This window comes from Erinaceus europaeus, chromosome 1, assembly GCF_950295315.1.
Source record: "Erinaceus europaeus chromosome 1, mEriEur2.1, whole genome shotgun sequence".
Taxonomy (NCBI): Eukaryota; Metazoa; Chordata; class Mammalia; order Eulipotyphla; family Erinaceidae; genus Erinaceus; species Erinaceus europaeus.
The window spans coordinates 90,118,234-90,144,117 of NC_080162.1; the positions used below are offsets into that span (position 1 = coordinate 90,118,234).

General features: G+C 39.0%; 1 protein-coding gene and 1 long non-coding RNA gene across 3 annotated transcripts in view; one reads left to right on the forward strand and one right to left on the reverse strand.

Moving 5' to 3' along the window:
• LOC132538203 (uncharacterized) overlaps positions 1-25,884 on the forward strand; it is a 481,696-nt gene that overhangs the window by 420,337 nt on the left and 35,475 nt on the right. The window lies entirely within an intron of this gene.
• SLC2A10 (solute carrier family 2 member 10) overlaps positions 6,829-25,884 on the reverse strand; it is a 42,351-nt gene continuing 23,295 nt past the window's right edge. The window contains exon 6 of one of the 2 annotated variants that reach the window (XM_060190768.1): positions 6,829-6,966. In XM_060190768.1, coding sequence (XP_060046751.1) covers positions 6,957-6,966 — 10 coding nt within the window. In that variant the 3' untranslated portion in view covers positions 6,829-6,956. The remainder of the gene's footprint in view (positions 6,967-25,884) is intronic. The other variant, XM_060190784.1, reaches the window with a different exon arrangement.

Consider the following 25,884-nt stretch of genomic DNA (forward strand, 5'->3'; position numbering starts at 1 on the left):
TTATTTCCTTAGCTAATGTTTGGATGTTGAACTCGTTATTTTGTGCTTCAATCTCTGGAGGACTTTTAGCTGGACTCTTGTCTTGGTTCAATTCTCCAATATTTTTTCTTGTTGTTTTAACCATTTTATATATTATGTTACGAGTTCCCTTTATCAGTACTTTTCAAGTTACTGACCACTATTGCCTGGATTGACTTGTGTCTAAGTAAGTTCATTAAAGGGTTCACAGTGGTGGAAGTTTACAGTTGTTTCAATAGTATTTTAATCCCTGAGTTGTAGCTCAGTGGTTTAAAAGCCTCTTTTTTTTTTTCCCCTATAGTCTATGGGAGCCTGACGGCTTTTAAACCATCAATAGGCTTAATCACTGACTCCTGAGCAAGAGATAAAGCAGGGTGTGGCAGAGATAATCCAGTGGTTATGCAAAGAGACTGTCGCAGCCCCTCTGCTATGCCACTAAGGTATAGGTCTTCTCCTGAGTTTCCTGGTTAGATCTCTGACCCCTGGTGGGTAGTAGCAATGGAGGGTAGTACCAATGGAGACTCAGAATTGCACTTGGTGAGTCTCTGGGGAGTCCTCTCCTCCCTTCAGCTGTCCCCTGTTGGTGGAGCAGACTGGAGGTGGTGTCTCAACTGATAAACTGCTGGACTGTTAGCAGTCACTTAATCTCTCCTTAGGCTCCTCTCTCCTCTCTGTCACCAGCCAGCCACATGTGTTTGTACTCACGGGTGATTTAGTGGGTTCCTGTGGTCATTCTAGTCCTGTCTTGTTTCGGTCCCGGGTGGTCTCCTTTGGTATTCCCAGTTGATCCGGGAGAGGAGAGGAGAGAAAGCGATCTGCTGCTGCTCGTAGCTCCGCCCCGCTTCAGTTTAATGTTTGAAAATATATTCACTTCTTCCTCAGAAAGACACACACACAAAGAAGGAGAAAGTCAGAGAGAGAGAGAGGGAGAGAAAGAAAGATAAGATCACTGTTCATCTCTGGTTTATGGTGATGCTGGATATTGAATCTGGAACATAAGAACCTCAGGGTTGAAAGTATTTGTATAGGGGCTGGGTGGTGGTGCACCTGGTTGAGTGCTTGTGTTACAATGTACAAGGACCCAGGTTTGAGCCCCTGGCCCCCACCTGCAGGGAGGAAAGCTTTACAAGTGGTGAAGCAGGGATGCAGGTGTCTATCTCTCTCCTTTTCTATAACACCCTACCTCTTGATTTCTGGCTGTCTCTATCCAATAAATAAAGATAATAAATAAATAAATAAATAGGGAGTCGGGTGGTAGCACAGGGGGTTAAGTGCAGGTGGCGCTAAGCACAAGGACCAGTGGAAGGATCCCGGTTTGAGCCCCCAGCTCCCCACCTACAGGGGAGTCACTTCACAGGCGGTGAAGCGGGTCTGCAGGTGTCTGTCTTTCTCTCCCCCTCTCTGTCTTCCCCTCTTCTCTCCATTTCTCTCTGTCCTGTCCAACAATAATAACATCAATAATAACTACAACAATAAAAAAACAAGGGCAACAAAAAGAATAAATAAATAAAAATAATAAAAAATTTTTTTTAAAAGATCAAGCTTAAAAATAAATAAATAAATAAATAAAAACTGGTGTTTTAAAAAAGAATTTGTATAACCATTATGTTATAATGTTATATCTCCAGCCCCACGTTTTCTTTTAACACATTATTTACAAACAGTTTTCATCTCATAGAATGTAAAATCTTGAACCTTGTTTAACAAGGTTAAATACATTGTGTGTGAAGTATTGTTAAGGTCATAGTTGCTGCAAAGCACCATGAAACACACAATGAAGTCCCTAGAAAAAGATTTGCTGGGCAAAAGGTCAATAGCTCCATGATTTGGAACTGCTGCAGAGGAGTCACACATGTAAATACTTTCTGAAATTATAAATGACTCTTTGCACCTTTAGCAGCAGGATAGTAACTTCATGTAGTGATGGCAGTATTTGATGAGGTACTTGTTGTACTCTTCTTTGGCTGAATAGACTTAGTGTGTTGGAGGAAGAGGTACTGATCTTTGAAAATGCAACATTCTGTACCCAGAATGACCTTGGGGATCTTTCCCATGTTCAGTGACTTAACACTTTTCCAGATTATTTGGTGACAGGGCTACTACCATCTCAGATGTTCATTTTGGTTGAAGGAGATGGTGTCTCCTCTATAAAATCCCCTTTAGTAAAATACTTTGAGATTCTTAAATATATCTTTTATTTTATTTGAGTCTAATGGCTTTAGTACAGTTTTTACCTCACAGGTTTAACTCCTCATCTCCCTGTGGTAGTCTTCAAAACACTCTTACCTGCAATTAATTTTTGTTTGTTTATTTGTTATTTGTTTGTTTGGTTGGTTGTTTTTTGTTTTTGTTTTTGTTTTCCTCCAAGGTTATTGCTGGGGATTGGTGCCTGCACTATGAATCAACTGCTCCTGGAGGCCGTTTTTTTCCTGGCTTAAACTGGTATCCTTACACCAGTCCTTGAATTTGTGACCATACCTTAACTTCCTTGTGTGACCAACACACTTTTTTTAAGTGATTTAATAATGGTCAACAAGTTTATGGCATAAGAGGGATTCAATTCTTACCACCAGAGTTCTTCTACTATTCCCCATTCCTATTCAGTTTGTCTTCTCATTGTCTTCTGTCACAGAACCAGAATTCCTTCCTACTTCTATATCAGCTTTTCAAAGACAATGGTACATGTATCCAAATTCCTGTCTTTTAAAAATTTTGTCATCCAATGGGTTGTCAAAGTAAGTTATATAACTTTTAATTCCCTAGTGTATATTTTTTTCTATGAGAGCACTGTTCAGCTCTGGTTTATTGTTGTAGGGGGGGACTGAACCTGGTACTTCAGAGCCTCAAGCATAAAAGTTTTTGTTTTTTTCACCAGAGCACTGCTCAGCTCTGGTTTATGGTGGTGCAGGGGATTGAACCTGGGACGTCAGAGCCTCAGGCATGAGAATTTCTTTGCATAACCATTATGATGTCTACCCCCACCCCATAAAAGTATTTTTGCATAACCACTATGCTACCTCCCCTATTTGTATCTGTGTATGCCTGGTTTTAGGGAGAGATTTTAGAGATGTTAAAGATTTTGATAATATTTAAATAACTAGTGGCATAAGATGAATAATTTAAAACACAGCAGCTGTTTTGTTTTTGTTTTTATTAATTTTCATACTGCTCAGCTCTGGTTTATGGTTTATGGTGGTGTGGGAAATTGAACTTGGAACTCTGGAGCTTCAGGCATAATAATCATTGTGCATAATCATTGTATCTTCCTCACCACAGCAGTGTTTTGAATTTGTGGTGGAGGAATATATCCTTTATTCACAAAAAAAATTTTGCCTTCTATTGGTAGTCATTTCAATTGCTAGAAGGTTATGCCCCTTTTATTGGGCTTATTTATTTATTTTTGTCAGTTAGATAGAATTTTATTGATTACTGATAATGATACAATTAATTTGACAACAATACAAACTGAACACTGACAAAAATCCTTTAGCTCAATACATCCTCTGCAAAGTGAATCTGAAGTTGAAACACAAAGTTATTCTTATCTGGTGCTTCTTTACATGTCTGATATTTTTTATTAGTGAATTAATAATAACTAACAAGATTTTAGGATAAGAGGGGTACAATTCTCAGCATCAGAGCTCTGTATCCTACCCCCTCTATTGGCAGGTTCCTCATTCTTTATCCCTCTGGGAGTATGGATCAAAATTCTTTTCTTTTAAATATCTTTATTTATTGAATAGAGACCACCATAAATCGAGATGGTAGGGGGAAATAGAGAGGGAGAGAAACAGAGAGATACCTGCAGCCCCGCTTCACCACTTGTGAAGCTTTCCCCTTGCAGATGGGGACTGAAGACTCGAACGTGGGTCCTTGTACACTAACATGCGCACTCAACCAGGTGAGCCACACCCAGCCCCTGACCAAAATTCTTTATGGAGTGCAGAAGGTTTATTTATTAAGAAAAGAGAACCATGTGATTCTAGGAATTGAACTCAGGACTTCATGGTTGCCAGTCTTGCATTCTTCATTGTGCCACTACCCAAAGTCGTTCTTTTTTGTCTTATCTTTTTTCCATATAGAAGGTGAGAAACAGATAATTTCATAGAAGAGATAAATAAGAAAGACCATACCACAATGAAGACCCAACTAGAAGCTTCAAGTGTGCAAGTCCAGTGCTCTTAGCAGTATAGAAGCCAATCCTTGAGTATAATAAATGTTTTGGTGGTGGAAATTGTGTGAAGCTGTACCCCTCTTAGCCTATGGTTTTTTTCAATGTTTCCTTTTCATAAATAAAAAAATTAAAAAAAAATAAATGTTTTACATCTTTTCATGGGGCAATATTTGCATTACAATTCTTTATTAATGATCTAGTAATGATTAGCAAGACTAAGATAAAAGGGGTAAAACTCCATACAGTTCTTTTTAAAATTTTATTAAAGATTTTTTAACATTTTTTATATTTATTTATTTCCTTTTTTGTTGCCCTTGTTGTTTTATTGTTATTAGAGGACAGAGAGAAATGGGGGGGAAGACTGAGAGGGGAAGAGAAAGATAAACACCTGCAGACCTGCTTCACCACTTGTGAAACTACTCCCCTGCAGGTGGGGAGCTGGGGGCTCAAACCGGGATTATTATGTCGGTCCTTGCACTTTGCACCACATGCGTTTAACCAGCTGCACTACCGCCCAACTCCCTCCCTACAGTTCTTATCATCAGAGTTCCATGCCCCCTCCCCTCCATTGGAAGTTTCCCAATTTTTTAGCCCTCTGAGAATATGGACCAAAATTCTTTATGGGGTGCAGAAGGTGGAAGGTCTGGCTTCTGTAGTTGCTTCTCAGCTGAACATGGACGTTGGCAGGTTGATCCATAGCCCCAGCCTGTTTCTATCTTTCCCCAGTTGGGTGGGTGTCCAGAAAGGTCAGACTTCAGGACACATTGTAAGGTCATCTGCTCAGGATGGTGTCATGGTAGTGTCTACAACTTGATGAATATAAAGCAGGACAAATTGTTTAATGAACAGAAACATAAAGGTAGAAATAGAGCAGATGAAATTATGGGGTCTTTACATGAGAAGAAGCTAGGAAGTCTATTTTAGGTATATTCCAAGGGAGCCTCTATTTTGCCTGAGCCTGGTAGCTAACTTGTCAGTAGACTAAAAATATTGTCTGGGAAGATGGTGCCAGAGTTTAGAATAGGGCTAGAAAGCTGGATTAGGGCAGCAAGTAACTTCCAAATGTGAGGAAAGTATATAAATACCATTAACTATGTATCCCATCAGTTTGACGTAGGGCCCATATCTATTAATATTTTGCACAGGAAAGAAATCATTCAATCTATCTCCTTAAAGTGAATGTGAACTTTCTAGCCTTGTAAAGACCACCCCCTCAATATCTACCTTCTTTTCCAGTCAGTCACTGGTTGAAATCATGCAGGTCACAGGACACATGGGGTGCTGGAAAGCAGAAAGTGAGCATAGTCCCTGCTGCCTTCTCATCTATGAGTATTCCTGTGAGGTAACATGCAAGTGTGAGAAACTTTAACATTCCCAATGGGTTTAAGGACTGGGGCTGCTAAGCTAAGGCCAGCTGCTGATGTCAGGAATAGGTTAGTGACTAGAATTAGTGTTTCTGTGCATACTAGGTTTGCCTTCCTTTGAGTACAAAGAATGGTATCCCCCATTAGTCATTTTTTCCCTGATGAACTCTCGTTTGTTTTTTTTAACTTTTTTTTTTTTTTTTTGCCTCCAGGGTTATTTCTGGGACTGGGCACCTGCACTATGAATCCTGGAGGTTCATTCATAGTGCTCCTGGAGGTTATTTTTCCCATTTTGTTGCCCTTGTTGTTGTGCTTGTTGTAGTTGTTATAGCTGTTGTTGTTGGATAGGACAGAGAGAAATGGAGAGAGGAGAGGAAGACAGAGAGGAGGAGAGAAAGATAGACACCTGCAGACCTGCTTCACCACTTGTGAAGTGACTCCCCTGCAAGTAGGGAGCAGGGGGCTCAAACCGGGTTCCTTATGCCCATCCTTGCGCTTTGTGCCACATACGCTTAACCCGCTGTGCTACCGCCTGACTCCCGATGAACTCTGGTTTTATTTTATTTTATTATTTTATTTTATTTAAAAATTGTGTAGTACCAGTTAGTGGCCAGGACCTCACTTATGTGCCATACCACTGATTTACCTCCTGGTCCAATTAATTTCTATCATTGTGTTTTTTAGAGAGAGAAGAGATACCAAAATACTGCTTTATTATCCATGGAGTTTGCTGTTTTGCCACTGTTAGGTTGGGCTGGGCATCAAGCTGATCCCAAATCAGGTTAAAATTAGTTCTGTGAAATATTGGTTGGACAATATTGCTTCATGGAGATGGGTTCTACACAGTGTGGTAACTGAGAGCTATGGTTTCATGAGGTGGCTGGGAAAGAGCCTGGAACTCCAGGCTGAGCAACAAACAGCAGGAAAGAAAACTGGGAGAATGACTAGCCAATTGGTTCATCCAGAAGGTGAAAGGAGTTTAAGGAAGAAAACAATGAAGGGTGAAAGAAAGGCCTGGACAGGAGGTTGGGGCAGCTGGGACACACTGAGAAGGCAGGGCATTCAGGATAAAGATTTTTTTTTTATTATTATTCATTTATTTTAGATAGAGACAGAGAGAAATTGAAAGGAAGGGGGGGGAGAGAAAGCAGGGGCTTGAACTCAAGTCCGTGCACACTATAATATGTGCTCTCAATCACTATGGAGGTGGCTTTTTAGAAAATAGCTTTTTGCAGTGTCGTTCACAATCCATTTTTCTCTTAAAGTTGTTTTCATTTAAGATGCAGCCTTTGAAGAGAAACCATTCACATTTCCCAACTTCTGGGTTGTAAAACCATCGGAGATGTTTTTCTGCACAAAAACCAGGAACTGCAGGGTACAGGCAAGCATCTAGAGGGTTTTCAGTAGGTTCTAAAGAGAGAAAGTGGTTGAGAGGATAATCCATTACCTTCTCTTTACAGACCCCATATGTCAGGAGATGGGAAACCTTGAACACAGCTGTGAGATTAACCATAGTTACTGATCTCTGTGCTTCTTCCCACTAACACGCTTGGCATACCCATCTGTGACCTTACTTATTACGTGGAAGATGAGGGTTTTCATTCTTGGAGTAGACTCATCAGTGGAAAATGGCACAGTTGAGCAGGTAACATGAGTGTCCTTAAGTCTTAATCCTAGCATTCAATTTAACTTTTGCAAATTCCCATGGCTTCATTTGCAAAATTAGTAATTTGAACTCATCATCCCTGGGCCTCTTCATATCAGATTCTCTACTTCAGTTATATATCTAATGCTACAGCTTCCTGTCACACATTTATTATAAACAATACATGGCCTATAATGAGAGAACTTGACTTAGAATCTGAGAACATGGAAAATGATTTGATTCAATCATTTTCAGTTTGCATGATCCTGAGCAAATGACACTCAATCTTTGACACTCAATTTCTTTCACTGTAAAATGGGGGTACAATAGTCCCATTTTCAGCTTATTCCGGGCTAAGAATAACCAATGAAAAGCACTGATAAATAGAAAATCATAAATAAATAGTAATTACTCTCGAGCACTTTCTTCCTTAACTAATAATGAGAACAAGTCTGTGGTACCCATTTCTGTGGCCTACATGCCTAACACAGGTCTGGTCTTTAGTTCTCAGTAAAAACGTGCTTATAAAAAAGTGAAGAGGCATGAGGTCCTCTCAGACAGTGTCACTAATCTTTATATTCTCTCTTTTTTTTAAGTTCCTTTTTGTGTAAATAATTTCATCCTTTAAAAAAATGTATTGTCTACTTATTATTGGATAGAGACAGAGAAATTGTGAAGGGAGAGAGAAAGAGAGAGAGACTTGAAGCCCTGCTTCACCACTCGTGAAGCTTTCCTCCTGCAGATGGGGACCAAGGGCTTGAACCCAAGTTCTTGTACATTGTAGGGTGTGTGTTTAATCAGGTGTGCCACCCTTTCATCATTATACAGTATCCATTCTTGCTCTTTGCCACCACTTCTGTCTTTTTTATCTGATATGAGACAGCCACTTCCTGGTTTGTTTGTTTTGTTTGTATTGTTAACTTAGAACACCTTGTTCCTTTCACTGAGAGACACCTACAGACCCACTTTACCACTTATGAATCTTCCTCCACCCCTGCAGGTGAGGAGCAAGGGCTTAAACCCAGGTCCCTGTGTACTCAGGGTTTATATTTGTCTTTGTTACAGATCTGAGTTTCTAATAACAATTGGAGTTGGTAGGGGACTGGGTAGTGGCACACTGAGTTGAGCACATATATTACTAAGCACAAAGACCTGGGTTCAAGCCTCTGCTCCCCACCTGCAGCATGTATGTGGGGGAGGGGGGAAGCTTCACAAGTGGTGAAGCAGGACTGCAGGTGTCTCTATTTCTCTCTTATTCTCTGTCTCCCACTTCCCTCTCAATTTCTTTCTGTCACATCTAATAAAAAGAGGAAAGAAAATAGACACCAAGAATATGATGCTTTCTCTCTCTCCTCATATATTGTTTACTTACTGACTTTTTAATTTTGATTTTTGCTTATTTTATGTTTCTATTGTTTCTTTTCCCTTATGCTTATATATACTAATTATTTGGATGGTTTTTCTATTTTTTAATTGCCTAAGTCTGCTCCATGTTTTGCTTCACAGATACCAGTACCCAACTAATTATATCCAAAACAGTTTTTATACTGGTCTTACCTATTTTATTATTATTGTTGTTATTTTTTAAAATTTAATTTCTTTATTGGAGGATTAATGTTTTATATTCAACACTAAATACAATAGTTTGTACATGCATAACATTTCTCCGTTTCTACATAAAATACAACCCCCACTAGGTCCTCCATCATCCTGTGTTATTTATTTTATTGCCTCCAGGATTATTTCTGGGGCTGCATGCCCCCACTATGAGTCTATAAATCGACCAATCTCAGCAACCATTTTGTCTTTTTTTTTTCTTTTATTTGATAGGGGTGAAAGTAATGAAGATGAAGGCAGTGAAGATAGAGAGGAAGAAAGAGAGCTACCTGCATCACTGCTTCACCACACACATAAAGTCTCCCCCTCACACCCCCCACCCCTGCAAAATGTGGACCAAGGACTTAAACCTGGGTCTTTGCACATGATAATGTGTATGCTCCACCTGGTGCACCACCATCCAGCCCCCTGGTCTGTCTCTTTACTAATACTAACATTAAAGACTATACTTTCAGGGATCATTTCTATCATTCTTTACTAATACTAACATTAAAGGGTACACATTTCCCTGGAAGAGCACTTTAGCTGTATCACACAGTATTTGTTATGTTGCATCTTCATAATGGATTAGTTCTAAGTGTCAACTACGACAAGAACTAAGTTCTAAGTTATATTGAGAACTTTGCCTGCATCAGACCCAACAAAGTAACAACAGTATCTTATTTTACAAAATAAGAAGCCAAAGTTCAGAGGGGCTAAATAATATTGCCAAGGCAGGAAATGTGTGTGTGTTGAAGTCAAGATGTGAACCTAGGTGTGAGATTACAAGCATGCCTGTATTGTTCACCAATTTATATTTCTTCCTTATAACAGAGGTTCTGAAAATAATAATGACCTGAAGAGATAATTTAATCATATTTCACACCCAGGGATTCTGATCTAGTAAAACTAAGAACTAGTAAATTGTCAGGAGATGCTGCTGCTACTTCTGGACTAGAAGGCAAACTTTGAGAAATACTATCTCTCTTGTATGGTTGTTTGAAATGTTCACTGTTCCATAGATAGTATTGCAGCCAGGCAGTGGCACAATTGGTAGAGCCATCTTGTTACCATGTGCAAGGACCCAGGTTCAAGCCCCCAGTCCCTAGCTGCAAAGGGTAAATTTCATGAATGGTGAAGCAGTTTCACATGTGTTTCTTTTTTTCTCCATCTCTACCTCTCCTCCCCCTCTTTATTTCTATATCTATCTAATAAATATTATATTAAAAATAATATATGGGGGAGGAGGATCGATAGCATAATAGTTATGCAAACATCATGCCTGAGGCTCCAAAGTCCCAGGTTCAATCCCTCACACCACTGTAAGCCAGAGCTGAACAGTGTTCTGGTTAAAAGAGAGACAGAGAGACAGAGAGACAGAGAGAGACCGAGAGAGAGAGAGAGAGAAAATATATGATATCAGAAATGTACATGCAGGAAGACCAGAAACTCTGGGGCCTTTATCTCTCTTTCTCCTGGATCTACATGCCTACTTGGCTTGTACTTTCTTCTTTTCTATCCTTACTTTCTCTCAAAAAATTTTCATCTCCCTGAAAATAAATAAATACATGCACATATTTACAAAGAACAGAGCAGTACACCAGCATGTTAATAGTGATAATCACTTGGGGCCTAGAAGGTAAGACTTTGAAAAAAAAATTCCTTTCTCCCTTATGCCTACATGTCTTTAAATTCTCTACTATACACACACACACATTTTTTAAGGATAATCATGAATTGTAACATCTTATTTTTAAGAAACTATTATTAACTGATCAAAAATCCTAGAAGTTAATGCTTATTGTCCTTATTCCAGGTAAATTATTTTAGTTTCATTATAATTCATCTCCTCACATATACTTGCAGATTATGAACTTATGAACTTCAGAAAAGAAAGTGGCCCTAGAAGAGAAGTCTTTGTCCTCCAAGTAGACCTGACTTGGCTAAACACATTCAAATATAGACTCATATTTACAATCTCAATTTCATCCTGCCCACCACCATGCTCATTACAGACTTTAAATTCCCATTCACCTGTTCTGCTTTTCACTCTCTTTTACAGCACTTTATCATCTCATATTATTTCTCTTTTCCCACTGGAGCATGAATTCCACAAGGATAGACTATTTGTATTGCTCATTGCTTTAATCTGAGCACCTAGACTAGTTCCCAATATATCTTATATTCCATACATATATTTAGTGATTTAAATTGATTCCTTCTCTTACTATATCATAAATATAACCCTATTTCTAAGGCTAAATCCTCTATCTAATTCCCAGGATACTTTGGAATTCCCATATTCCATACCAGCCATTCCTGCTTCTGACTGAAGATGCTGGCAGATAGTGAGAAGCAGAAGAAGTGGGAGAGAGATCCAGAACATCTTGGTGCCAGGAAGAAAATGGCCCAGTTATGGTGCTGACACCATAGGGAAAAAAGAGGCTAAGGAGGAGGTACCTGGCTATACATCCTACTCATTCAACCTTGACTCTTGATATTCATAAGGCTAAGATACCCCTGAAACAGAATGTTCATCTAAAACATAGTTCTGCCCTTCTCCTGGCCTTATCTGTTCTGATTTTATCCAAGGTCACTATGCTACACTCCAAGGTTGAAATATCTTTGACAATAAGGAAACAACAGCTGCCATTGGTAAGTGCCTTACTCTTACTTGGCACTGTATCAAGTATTCTGCAAATGTTACTTCCCTTTAATCTATCTATAAAGAATTATGACAAAGCTCAGAATTACCATTCTGTAGAGAAAGAGAGATTGTACTACCTTAATGATTGCCAGAAGTTTGATGAGTTCCAGAACCAGGGATGAAATCCTGGTCAGTACAGTCCTGGGGCCTCTGTGTCCTTGTATCACTAACTAATTCAACAAAAACCATGAGTTCTTTTTTTTTTTTTTAGGTCACTTAATAATGATCAACAGGATTGTGGGATAAGAGAGGTACAATTTCATATAATTCCCACAACCAGAGTTCTGCATCCCATCCCCTCCATTGGAAGATTCCCTATTCTTTATCCTTCTGGGAGTATGGAGCAAACATCTTGGTGGGGAGCAGAAGGTGGGAGGTTTGGCTTCTGTAATTGCTTCCCCACTGCACATGGTCATAGGCAGTTTGATCCATACTCCCAGCCTGTTTCTATCTTTCCCTAGTGGGATAGGGTTCTGGGGACATGGGATTCCAGAATACATTGGTAAGGTTGTATGCCCAGTGAAGTCAGGTTGATTTCCTGGTAGCATTTACAACTTGGTAGCTGAAAAGCATTAATATATAAAGCAGAAAAAATTGTTTAATAACTAGGAAACTAAAGGTTGGAATATAGCAAGTGAGATTTGGGGTTTCCATTTTGGAAGGAACTAGGGAGTCTATTCTAGGTATATTATTTTTAAAGTTGTTTTGATTTTATTTATTTATTTACTTACTTATTTATGTATTATTAGGTAGAGGCAGAAATTAAGTAGGGAGGGGGAGACAGGGAAAGAGATCATATTTTCATATCTGTAGCACTGCTCCACTCATGAAGCTTTCCTCTTGCAGGTGGATGCCAGGGCTTGAACCTGTGTCCTTGTACACCGTAATATGTGAATTTAACCAGGTGTACCACCACCTGGCCCCTTTTTAGGTATATAAGGGGCCCATGACTTTACTAATATTTGCCTGAGCCTCATAGCTAACATGCAGATGGGTTCAAAATATTGTCTGGGAAGATGGTGCTAGAGTTGGGAATGGGACTTGAAAGCTGAATCAGGGCAAAGAGTAGCTCCCAAATATGAGGAAAATATATAAATACCTTTAATTGTAAACCCCATCTATCTGACTGAGAGCTCATGTATATTCATATTTAGCATAGGAGCTTGTGTAAACCCTGCATCCCTTTTGGTCTAAACTCACATCCCATGATTACAGCTAGGATCATTCTAGACTGCACTCATTTTGGGACCAGTCTTCCTTGAGTGGCAGAGTATGTTGACACAGATTCCCTTCGGAGAGTGAGGCAGTCCCTACCATTCTTGATCCACATTGAAGGCAAGGTTATGCAGAGGCCCACAAGAGGGTTAATGATGTTGTTCCTCTTGGAGATGACCAGTGATGGTGTAGAGAAGGATCTGCTAGAGGTCTAGGCCCATCATATCTATGTGGGAATCCAAGGATTCCCTGAGTAGGGCTCTGGATGGTGGGGTGGCCTTGTAGTGACCAAAAGGGTCATCCTCTAAGTGTACCAGTCTCTTGCCCTTACCCAGATTTTGCAGTCCTTACTTTATTTGACAGGGTTAGACTTAGAGTTATTAAGGGAAGTGAAATAGGAAGTAGATGAGAAGAGCATCTAGTTCTAAATAGAAAATATTTCATTAAGACCTTTATGGTGTCTTTTAAGTCTTTCTATTTGCTTGCTACAATTATTGAGTCACTTTTACCTTAAGGTATATCTATATATTCCCCTAACTTATGGATGCATGTGCACCTATACCCTATCCCTTATGTAGGTCTATATGTAGGTTCTGTAACTTTGTTAGGAAGTGCACTACCCGAAATGGAACTAAGGAGTCCAATGGGCTAGGAAAGATCTCACCAAAGTATTGGAGATGGAGGGCTGACATCCCAGGCCTGCAGTCTCTGAACACAGTCTAAAGTGAAACATGTTGACATGTCACTGGTTACATTGATGTGGCTGAGATCAGCAGATGCAGTATCAAATGGTATGGATCAAGAGAAGCATGAGGGAAAATGAGCAAAACCCAGAGTCTCCAGGACCACAAGTAATACATCATGAGTTCTTATGCTGCATCAGGCAGAGTCACAGATGCTGATTCCTACCTTCTGTGATTCCCAGAGAAGTTTGAGAATATCACTGAAATTAAACTTGAGTTTACAAAATGTTAGATATTTGGAAAAGTTGCACTTTAGGTATATTTGAATAGTAATGACAAAAACACAGTGTAGCTGAAGGATCAAATTCTGGTTTTTAGAGTCCTCTCTAGTTATATACTCCCATCAACTGTATCCAAGTCATCACCACCTCCTTTTCCAAATCATCTTGACGTTTCATTTGCTGTAGCCAAATGTGGCATTTTTCAGTATGATTAGGATTGCACTCAAAGTTGTGCTTTTAATGCTGCATCTCAGGACGTTGGCTGAATCATTTAACTTCTCCAAGTCTTACTTCTTCCATATATAAATTGAAGTTAAATATATTGATTTAGCCAGTGGCCTTACTTTACAAGACACAGCTATATATAAATAATATTAAAGGACATAAATTATGATGATGTCATGTATGATACAGCAAATCCTAACAATAGGATCCTCAAAGTTAACCCAATTGCCAAATAATGTAATTACAGCAATAACTGTCTATTGCCTTCTTAAACCCTAAGATCATAGGAACCTCCCACTTCCTCTATAAAGCCCATATTTCCTCCAGTCCTGGAAACTCTGGGGTGGGACTCACTTTCTTTCATGCTTCTTTCAATTCATACCAAATGATACTGCATCTGCTGACTCCAACCTAATCATTGCAACCAGTACTACCTCACTCAGGACTGTGTCCAGAGACGTCAGGTATGAAATGTCAACCCTTCAGCCTCTACTCGAGTAAGACCTTTCCTTTATCATAGGATTCTCTAATTCCATTTTGGCTGATTCACTTCCTAAAAAAGCCCCAAAACCTAGATATAAAACAGGTCCCATGAGTAAGGGCAGATGTACACATGTATCCATAAATTAGGGCAAAATATATGCCTAAAAGCAAAAGTGCACAATAATCTATAATGAGTCAATAAATGCAGCAAGCAAGTAGAAAGACCTTAAAAAACATCATAAAGTTCCTAATGAAATAATTTATACTTAGACCTAGATACCCTCCTCACATCCTTTCTATTATACTTCCCTCAGTCTCTCCAAAGCTAACCTTATCAAAGTAAGGGCTACAAAAACTGAGTAAAGGTGAGAGACTGGCATACTTTAATGATGACTCTTTAGTCACTATCAGGCCACCCCATCAGCTGGGGCCCTATTCAGAGAGTCCTGAGATTTCCAAACAGATATGATGGGCCTAGAACTCCAATAGATCCCTCTTTCCATTGTCACTGGTCATCTCCATCAGGAACAACATAATAGACCCCTTTGTGGGCCCCCATAGGACCTTGCCCTCAACTTGGATCAACAATGATAGAGAAAGTTCCATCCTCCGAAGGGAGGCTATATAACATACTCTATCATCTAAGGAAGATGGGTCCTGAAATTGGGGCAGTTGGGAATGTTTCTACTCATGACCAAAGAATGTGAGCTCAGACCTACAGGGATGCAGAGGTTACAAAGGCTCCCAAGCTGAATATGGGCCCTAGATCAAATTGATGGGGTCTACAGTCAACAATATTTATATATCTTTTCCATAATTGGAAGCTACTCTCCTCCCTGATCCAGCTTTCTAGCCCTTTTTCCAGCCATGACATCATCTTCCCAGACAATAACTTGGGTTCACCTGCATATCAAAGGTCAGGCTCAGGAAAAAACTAGTTATCTATGGGCCCTTTGGAATATACCTAAAATAGGCCTACTAGCTAGCTACAAAACAGAGACCCCCAAATCTTCATCTGCAATATTCCAGCCTTTAGGTTCATAATAAGTCAACAATTTGTTTGGCTTTATATCTTAACTCTTTTTTCAGCCACCAGGTTCCAGATGCTAGCATGTTGACCAGACTTCCCTGGACAGACAACACCACTAATATGTCCTAGAACCCCGCCTCCCCAGAGAAGCTTTTCAATTTTATGTAGTCCCATTGATTTGTTTCTGCTTTACTCTTCTGTGCAATTGGATTTGTTTCATCAGAGATGTCCTTGAGGTTTAGGTGGGAAAGTGTTCCACCAATGATTTCCTCTAAGTATTTGATAGTTTCTGGTCTAACATCCATGTGCTTGATTCATTTGGAGTTGATTTTTGTTTCTGGTGAGATAAGGTTTCATTCTTTTGAATGTAACAACCCAGTTTTCCCAGCACCATTTATTGAAGAGAGCCTCCTTCTTCCATTTAATACTTTGGGCCCCCTTATCAAAGATTAGATGCCCATAGGTGTGGGGGTTTAGTTCTGGGCTTTCAATTCTGTTCCACTGGTCTGTGTGCCTATTTTTGTTCCAGTACCAGGCTGTTTTGATGATGATGGCCTTATAATATAGTTTGAGATCTGGGACTGTGATGCTTTCTTTTCTGTTTCTGTTCCTCAGGATTGTTTTGGCAATTCTAGGTGTTTTCTGGTTCCAGATAAATGATTGTAGTTTTTGTTCTATTCTCTTAAGCTTGGTGGAACTTTGATGGGAATTAATTTTGTATATGGCCCTGAGGAGAATATTCGTTTTGATGATATTTATTCTTTCAACCCATGAGCATGGGATGTCTTTCCATTACTTGGTATCATTTTCTATTTACTTGAATAGTGACTCATAGTTTTCAGTATACAAGTCTTTCACTTCATTGGTCAGTTTTATTCCTAGGTATTTTATTGATTTTGCTGCAACAGTGAATGGGAGCAATTTCTAGATGTCTTCTTCTTCAGATACGGTGTTTGCGTAAAGAAATGCCACTGGTTTTTGTACATTTATTTTGTAACCTGATACCTTGCTATATTGCCTGATAACTTCCATTAGCTTTCTGCTGGATTCTTTAGGTTTTTCTATGTATACTGTCATATCATCTGCAAATAGTGAGAGCTTGACTTCTCCCCTTCCAGTCTGTATTCCTTTGATTTCTTTCTCTTGCCTGATTGCTATGGCAAGAACTTCTAATACTATGCTGAAGAGTACTGGTGATAATGGACAGCCCTGTCTAATCTCCGATCTGAGGGGGAATGCTTTCAGCTTCTGTCCATTGAGTATGCTTCTGTCCATTGATGTTGGCTGTAGGTTTGCTATATATGGACTGCACTATCTTGAGGAATTTCCCATCTGTTCGCATTTTTTGTAGAGTTCTGAGCATGAATGGGTGTTGGATTTTGTCAAAGGCTTTCTCTACATCCATTGAGATAATCATGTGGTTTTTGGTTTTGCTTTTATTGATGTGTTGAGTGACATTGATTGAATTACACATGTTGTGCCAGTCTTGCATTCCTGGGATAAATCCCACCTGGTCATGATGAACAATCTTTTTGATATACTGCTTTATCCTGTTAGCCAGGATCTTGTTTAATATTTTGGCATCTATGTTCATCAGAGATATTGGTCTGTAGTTTTCCTTTTTTGTTGTGTCCCTATCTGCTTTTGGTATCAGAGTGATATTGGCTTCATAGAAGGTGGAAGGGAGTGTTCCTGTTTCTTTTTCTTTTTTTTTTTTTTTTTTTACAGCTGAGTAGTATTCCATTGTGTATATATACCACAACTTGCTCTGAATGACTCTGAAAATGTCCAATAGTTCTAGGTTATCTATCTCTTCATTTAGCTCCCTTATGTCTTTACTGATTTTCTTCCTGGATGATCTGTCAAGTTGATCCTGTTTCTTCAGTCTTGTGGAAGAGCTTTAGAAGTATAGGTATTAACTATTTTCTGAAGGTTTTGTAGAATTTGTTTGTAAAGCCATGTGGTCCAGGACTTTTGTTGTTGGGAAGACTCTTAATAACAGTTTCAATTTCTATGTCTGTGATTGATGCATTTAGGTTTTGTAGTTCTTCTTGGTTCAGTTTTGGAAGGCCATATGTTTCTAGGAATTATTCCACTTGTTCCAGATTCTCTAGCTTGGTACCATATAGTTCTTCGTAGAAGTTTCACATGATTTTCTGGATTTCTGGGGTGTCTGTAATGATATCTCCTCTACTGATTACAATTCTATTTATTTGACCCTTCTTTATTATTATTTATTTAAGAAAGGAGACATTAACAAAACCATAGAATGAGAGGGGTTTAATTCCGCACAATTCCCATATCCCGATCTCCACATCCCCCCCTTCCCTGATAGCCGACTCTTCTTTTTTTTTTTTTTTTAGTGAGTCTGGCTTGGGATTTGTCAATCTTGTTTAATTTTTTCAAAGAATCAACATTTGGCTTCATTTATCTTTAGTACGGTTCTCTTATTTTCAATGTTGTTTATTTCTGCTCTAATTTTAGCGATTTCTGTCCTTCTGGTTGCTTTAGGGTGCCTTTGTTCCTCTTCCACTAAGTCCTTAAGGCATGCAGTAAAGTTGTTTATTTGAGCTTTTTATTGTTCTCTAATATGTGATTGTATGGCTATGAGTTTCCTTCTCAATATTGCTTTAGCTGTGTCCCAAATATTTTGATAGATTATGTCTTCATTTTTATTTGTTTCCAGGAATGTTTGAATTTCTTGCTTGAGTGTCTCTCTGACTGGGCAGTTCTTAAGCAGCATGTTGCTGAGTTTCCAAATTCTGTGACTGTTAGTAATTTTCTGTTTGTTGTTAAATATTAGCTTTACTCCACTGTGGTCTGAGAAGATACTTGGGATTCTTTCAATGCTCTTGAATTTGTTGATACTGTCTTTGTGGCCTAACATCTGGTCTATCCTTGAGGATGTGCTGTGTGGATTTGAAAAGAATGTGTATTCCAGTTTTTTGGGGTGATGAACTCTGAAAATGTCCAGGAGGTCTAGTCTGTCCATCTCTTCATTTAATTCTCTTGTTTCTTTGTTGATTCTCTGCTTTATTGATCTAAGTGTGAGAGTGGGGTGTTAAAATCTCCGACTATTATTATGTTGCTATTGATGCATTTTTGTAGTTCTTTCAGTAGGTGTAGGTGTATTTAGATGGCCCCTCATTGGGTGCATAGATGTTAATAATTGTTAAATCTTCTTGGTTGATTGATCCTCTAATCATTATGTATACCTTGCCCATCATTTGTTCCTTTATTTAATTTAAAGTCTATTGTGTCAGGGATGAGAATGGCTGTTCCAGCCTTTTTTTTTTAGTCCATTAGCCTGTAGGATAGTTTTCCATCTCTTCATTTTAATCCTGTGTTTGTCTTGTTGGCTCAGATGAGATTCTTGCAAGCGGCATATGGTTGGGTCGTGTTTTCTGATCTATCCTCTCATTCTGTGCCTTTTAATGGGTGAGTTTAAGCCATTGAAATTTATTGATATTATGGATTTAATGTATTGTAGTGACATTATTCAACAATTTTTTGTTTGCTCTGATATATGGCAAGTATTATGATGATGTCCTTGTTTATAAAAGATCTTTTAGAACCTCTTTCAGGGCAGGCTTGGTGATAGTTGCCTCCTTTAACTGTTGTCTGTCTGAGAAGGTTTTGATCCCTCCATGTAGTCTGAATGAAAGTCTGGCAGGATATATTATCCTTAATTGAAACCCTTTTTCATTTAGGGCTCGATAGCTATCTTGCCATTCTCTTCTGGCTTTTAGAGTTTGAGTGGGGATGTCTGCTGATAATCTTATGTGTTTTCCCCTGTATGTGACTTTTTGTTTTTCTCTTGCAGCTTTTAAGATCCTTTTTTTTTTAAATCTTTTTTTAAAAATTTTTTTATATTTATTTTATTTATTCCCTTTTGTTGCCCTTGTTGTTTTATTGTTGTAGTTATTATTGTTGTTGTCATTGTTGGATAGGACAGAGAGAAATGGAGAGAGGGAGGGGAAGACAGAGAGGAGGAGAGAAAGAGACACCTGCAGACCTGCTTCACTGCCTGTGAAGCGACTCCCCTGCAGGTGGGGAGCGGGGTTTCGAACCGGGATCCTTATGCCGGTATTTGTGCTTTGCGCCACCTACGCTTAGCCCGCTGCACTACAGCAGGATCCTTTCTTTAGCCTTACTTCTTTTCATTGTAACTATGATGTGTCTTGGTGTCTTCAGGTCTGGGTTGATTCTGTTTGGGACTCTCTGGGCCCCTTGAATCTTAATGTCCTTTCTGTTGTTCAGGTCTGGGAAGTTTTCTTTTATTATTTCCTCTAGAATGTTTACTTCCCCTTCCTCTCTTTCTTCCTCTGGCAGGCCAATTATACAAATGTTACATCTTTTGAGATCATCCCATATGTTTCTGTTGTTGTTTTCAGTGTCTCTCAATTTTTTTTTAGCTCTCTTACCTCTTTATTAGTTTTCTCTAGCTCATCTTCTGTCTGGCTAATTCTCTTTTCTGCTTCTGATAGCGTGCTCTCCCTTCCCTCAGCCTCTGTCTTCAGTTCAGTTATAGTATTAGCTTGTTCTGCTAATTGACCTTTTAGTTCAGCTATATCTGCTTTCAGTTCTCTAATTACCTCGAGGTAGCTTGTGTTTTCCTTGAGGGTCTCATCTGTTGTTTCCCTAATTCTGATTGCCCTTTCCTCCTTAGTTAGCTTCATTTCTGTGATTATTAGGTTTATTATTGCTTGCATACTTTTCTTATCTATGGTTACTTCTGACTGAATTGGAGTTTCTTCTGGGCTCCTGTCTTGATTCATTGTGGTAGAAGTTTTATTTTCTTTTGATTTAACCATTTTCTTATTGATGTGGTTTTTATTTTTCTGTCCTGATGTTCTTCAGTTGCTGTGTTTTGAGTACAAGCCACACTATATTAAATACCTTTATGACAAATGTAGTCACCTAACCTCAGAAATTACAATGATAGTAACTGAAGCAAGGATGGATGCAGTTCAACCAATGCCAGTTAGCCAAACAACACCTCCAGTCCAAGAAAAAATAGCAACCAAATCCAAAGGAAAAATTTTGAAAGAGAAAGGAAAAAAATGGAAAGCAAGAATAGACAATTATGCAGATCTACTGTCCACTGTAAATTCTAGGGATAGCAAGAGGAGAAAGGGAAGTAGAGAAGACACACACACAGACACACACACACACACACACTCCACTCTGAGTCAGATTTCTTCACCAAAATAATTCACAAACGAGTATCTGTGAATTCAGAAAGCAAAAGAAGGTTGAATGAAGAAAAGAAGACAAGAACAAGAAAAAAAGAGCAATGAAAAGAAAGAGGGTTTTTTTTTTTAATTAGCTAGCATGAGGGAAAAAAGGAGAGTGGAAGGAAGAGGTAGAGAGATACAAGTTCCTTTCACACTGGATAGGACACCCAGTCATCTAGCAATGAGAAAATAACAACAGTTAATTTTTAAAACAACAATCTGAAGAAGGTGGGGGCAAAGGGGACACAAGTATATAATAATAGTAATAATAAAACAGAATAGAGTAAAAAACCCTAACAGTCAGTCTGCAGCTTGGATGGCTCCGGATTGGCTGTGGGCAGCCTGAGCAAAGACAATTGTAACAAGTATCCAAAAAAAAAACCTCCAGGTAGTCTTTCCCAGGCAGGGGTGAGGCTCTGATTGGTCAGGTATTTTGTCACTCAAATAGAGCTCCAGCCACTTAAAAACAATGAGAGAGAGAGAGAAAGAGAGAGAGAGAGAGAGAGAGAGAGAGAGAGAGAAGGAAAACAGAGAGGAAAAGGCATGGAATGACTTTTCTTTATCAAGAAAATAGCTCCGTTGGGAGCCTGCTAGGAGCAGCTGTCCAGCCCCTAGGGGTTTGTTTTGGGGTGGGAGGGAGGATTGAGTTTTAGAAATAATCAAAAGATTTCCTTTCTTTTTCTCTCTGGTCTCCATTTTCTAACCCAAGAGTGGTTTCATCTTTAGGACCCCTTATTTACCCTCCTACTGATAACCCAGTATCCTACTCTATCCAGAGAATCCTGGTCACAAGCTGCTGCTTATTGGAGCTGACACCAGTAGCTGCTTGCAAGTCGCCATCTTGGCTCCACCCCTATAATTTCTTTATTGGGGGATTAATGGTTTACAGTTGACAGTAAAATATAATAGTTTATACACGTGTAATATTTCTGTTTTCCACAGAACAATTGAACCCCCACTAACATGTTCCAGGACCTGCAAGTGGAAAACTTTTCAAATGGTGAAGCAGGCTTGCAAGTCCCTCTCTCTCTCTCTCTCTCTCCCTTTCCTCTCAAATTCTGGCTGTCTAGAAAAATCCAGGTCCTGCATTTACTTTAGCTGTCAGGCCTCTATAATCTTCAATTTCAAAAGTTTCCTGATTTTTTCTTCTTTCACAACATTGACATTTTGTAGGAAAAGAGGCCACTACTTTTTCAGAATATCTCTATTTGAGTTTATCTGATATTTCCTCTCTATCATATTTTTTCTATGTTTTTGGCAGTAATACTACAGAAAAGATAGTGTTTTCTTTGTAGTGTATCATATCAGAAGGTACATGATGTTGATCTGTCTTCTTAAAGATGATGTCAGCAACAAAGTAATGAAGCTGAAGGTTGACATTACACACCTGATGTCTCTGGATACAGTCCAAAGTGAAGCATGCTGAGGTGGTACTGGTTACATTGATTAGGTTAGGATCAACAGTTGTAGTATCAGTTGGTATGAATTGAGAGAAGCATGCAGGAAAGTTAGCCCCCCTGCCCCCCCCCCAGAGGACTGGGGCTATGGGCTTTATAGAGAAAGGGGAAGATTCCTACTATCTTAGGGTTTAAGAAGGCAATAGACAGTTATTGCTATAACCAAATTATTTGGCAATCGGATTAACTTTGAAAATCACATTGTTAGGATTTGCTGTATCATACAAGACCTCACCATAATTTATGACCTTTTATGCTATTTACATATAGCTGTATCTTATAAAGTAATGCCACCAATTGCTTCTATTCTTCTTGGTCTAAGCTTTTAGGAGAGTTAGTATTTCAAAGAACAAGTCATTATTAGAAATGCATTAACAATTTGAGTCCACTATTAAAATTCAATCTGAATACCAATCTGAAGTCTTAAATGCTTAGCTTGAAGGAACATATACTCATCCTACAGTCTATGCATCAAAAAGTTTGAGACATTCAATCCATTTTTCCCTTCTCATATTAATTAAATAGTTATTTGTGAGACTGTAAGTTAATAAATAGGAGTGTATGTTAACACCATTCCCATCACCAAAGGTCTGTGTCCCTCCCCCTCCCACTCCCCCACCACTCAATGAAGCTGAACATCCACCCTCACCCTCCACCCAGAGATTTTTATTTTGGTGCCATACTCCAGACTCAGTCAGATTCATTTTGGGTGGTACACTTCTTAACAAAACCTCAAAATCTAGATTTAGACCTGGGCCCATGAGATGGCACACATGTATACATGTATCCACAAGTTGGGGGAAAATATATACCTTAAAGCAAAAGTGCACACAGTAATTTTCAGTGAGTAATGAAACATGGAGCAAGGAAGTAAAAAGACCTAAAAAGACACCATTAAGTACCTAATGAAATAGTTTCTATTTAGACTTTGATAACCTCCTCACCTACTTCCCATTATACATCCCTCGATCACTCCAAAGCTAACCCTGTCAGACAAAGTAAAGTTTACAAAAGCTGAGTAAGGGCAAGAGACTGGCATACTTTAATGATGACTCCTTAGTCACTATCAGGCCACTCCATCACCTCAGGCCCTAGTCGAGGGAGTCCTGGGATTCCCACACAGACATGATGGGCCTAGCCCTCTAACAGATCCCTCTCTCCACTGTCACTGGACATCTCCATCAGGAACAACATAATGGACCCCTTTGTGGGCCCCTATAGGACCTTGCCCTCAATGTGGATCAATAATGGTAGGGGATGTTCCATTCTCTGAAGGGAGGTTGGACAACATCCTCTACCTATTATCCGAGGAAGGTGGGTCCTGAAATTAGTGCAGCCTGGAATGTTCCTAGTGGAGACCACAGAATGCAAGCTTAGACCTACAGGGATGCAGAGGTTATATAGGCCCACCCCTGTACTGAATGTGGTCCCCAGGTCAAACTGATGGGGTTTACAGTCAACAATATTTATACACTTTCCCCATATTTGGGAGCTACTGTCTTCCCTGATCCAGCTTTGTAGTCTTTTTTCCAACGATGACACCATCTCCCCAGACAAATAACCTGGATCTACCTGCTTGTTGGATGTCAGGCATAGGCAAAAACTAGTAAAGCCATGGACCCCTTGGAATATACCTAAAATAGACCTAAGAGCTTTTTCCAAAACAGAGACCCCAAATCTTTATGTGCAATATTCTTGCCTTTAGGTTCATGATTAGTCAACAATTTGTTTGGCTTTATATATTAACTCTTTTTCAGCCACCAGGTTCCAGATGCTATCATGATGTCAACAGGACTTCCCTGGGTAAAGGACCCCACCAATGTGTCTTAGAACCTCACCTCCCCAGAGCCTGTCCCACTAGGGAAAGAGAGAGACAGGCTGTGAGTATAGATCGACCTGCAAAAGTCCATGTTTAGTGGGGAAGCAATTACAGAAGCCAGACCGTCCACCTTCTGCACCCCATAATGACCCTGGGTCCCTACTCCCAGAGGGATAAAGAATAGGAAAGCTATCAAGGGAAGGGATGAGATATGGAGTTCTTGTGGTGGGAACTGTGTGGAATTGTACCCCTCTTATCCTACAGTCTTGTCAATATTTCCATTTTATAAATAAAAAATTTATATATATTCATTTGTAAAGCCATCTGGTCCTGAACTTTTAAAAAAATTATATTTATTTATTTTCTCTTTTGTTGCCCTTTTTATTTTTAATTGTTGTTGTAGTTATTGTTGTTATTGATGTCATTGTTAGGACAGAGAGAAATGGAGAGAGGAGGGGAAGACAGAGTTGAGGAGATAAAGACCTGCAGACCTGTTTCACCGCCTGTGAAATGACTCCCCCCGCAGGTGGGGACCTGAGGGCTTGAACTGGGATCCTTATGCTCATCCTTGCACTTCGTGCCATATGCACTTAACCCACTGCTCTACCGCCCTACTTCCCAGTCCTGTACTTTTATTGTTGAGAAGGTTCTTTTTTTTTTTTTTTTTTAAAGATTTTTATTTATTTATTTATGAGAAAGATAGGGGAGAGAGAGAAAGAACCAGACATCACTCTGGTACATGTGCTGCCAGGGATTGAACTCAGGACCTCATGTTTAAGAGCCTAGTGCCTTAGCCACTGCGCCACCTCCTGGACCACGAGAAGGTTCTTAATAACTGTTTTGATTGCTTTGTCTGTGATTTGTCCACTTAGGTTCTGTAGTTCTTCCTGGTTCAGTTTTGGAAGGATATATGTTTCTAGGAATTCATCCCTTTTTTAAAAAATTAATTTTTTAAAATTATTTTTATTTATTTAAAAAAGGAGACATTAACAAAACCATAGGATAGGAGGGGTACAACTCCACACAATTCCCACCACCATGTCTCCATACCCCATTCCCTCCCCTGATGGACCCAAGGTCATTGTTGGAAAATTCATCCCTTTTTTCCAGGTTCTCTAGCTTTGTGGCATATAGTTGTTCATAGAGACTTCACCTAATATTTTGTATTTCTCTAGTATCTGTTGTCATATATGCTCTATTATTTATAATTCTATTTTATTTGAGCATTCTCCTTTTTTAGTGGATCTGGCTAACGGTATATCAATTTTGCTTACTTTATCAAACAAGCAACATTTAGCTTTATTGATCTTTGTATGATTCTCTTATTTTCAACATTATATACTTTTGCCCTAACTTTAGTTATTTCCGTTCTTCTGGTAGCTTTGTGGTTATTTTGTTCTTCTTCTGCTTCTAAGTCTTTATGTCATGTGGTCAGGCTGTTTACTGATATTTTTGTTTTGTTTTGTTTTCTTTTTTTTTTTGTTTTGTTTTGTTTTCTAATGTGTGCTTGTGTGGCTAAGAATTTCCCTCTAATTACTGCTTTAGCTGTGTCCCAAATATTTTGATAGCTCCTGTCTTCATTTTCTTTTTTTTTTTAATTGGGGGATTAGTGATTTATAGTAAACAGTAAAATACAGTAGTTTCTAAAGGTGTAACATTTTTTCAGTTTTCTACATAAAAATTCAGCCCCTTCTAGGTCCTTCTCTGTCTTCATTTTTCAGGACCTCACCCCCCCCATCCCAGAGTCTTTTACGTTGGTGCAATACATCAAATCTAGTCCAAGTTCTGCATTGTGTTTTCTTATTTTTCAACTTCTTTTTTAATTATTATGATTTAATAGCAGTAAGCAAAATTGTGGGATAAGAGGGGTACAATTCCATATAATTCCCACTACCAGAGTGCCATATCCCATCTTGTCCATTAGAAGCTTCCCTATTTTTTTTTTTTTTA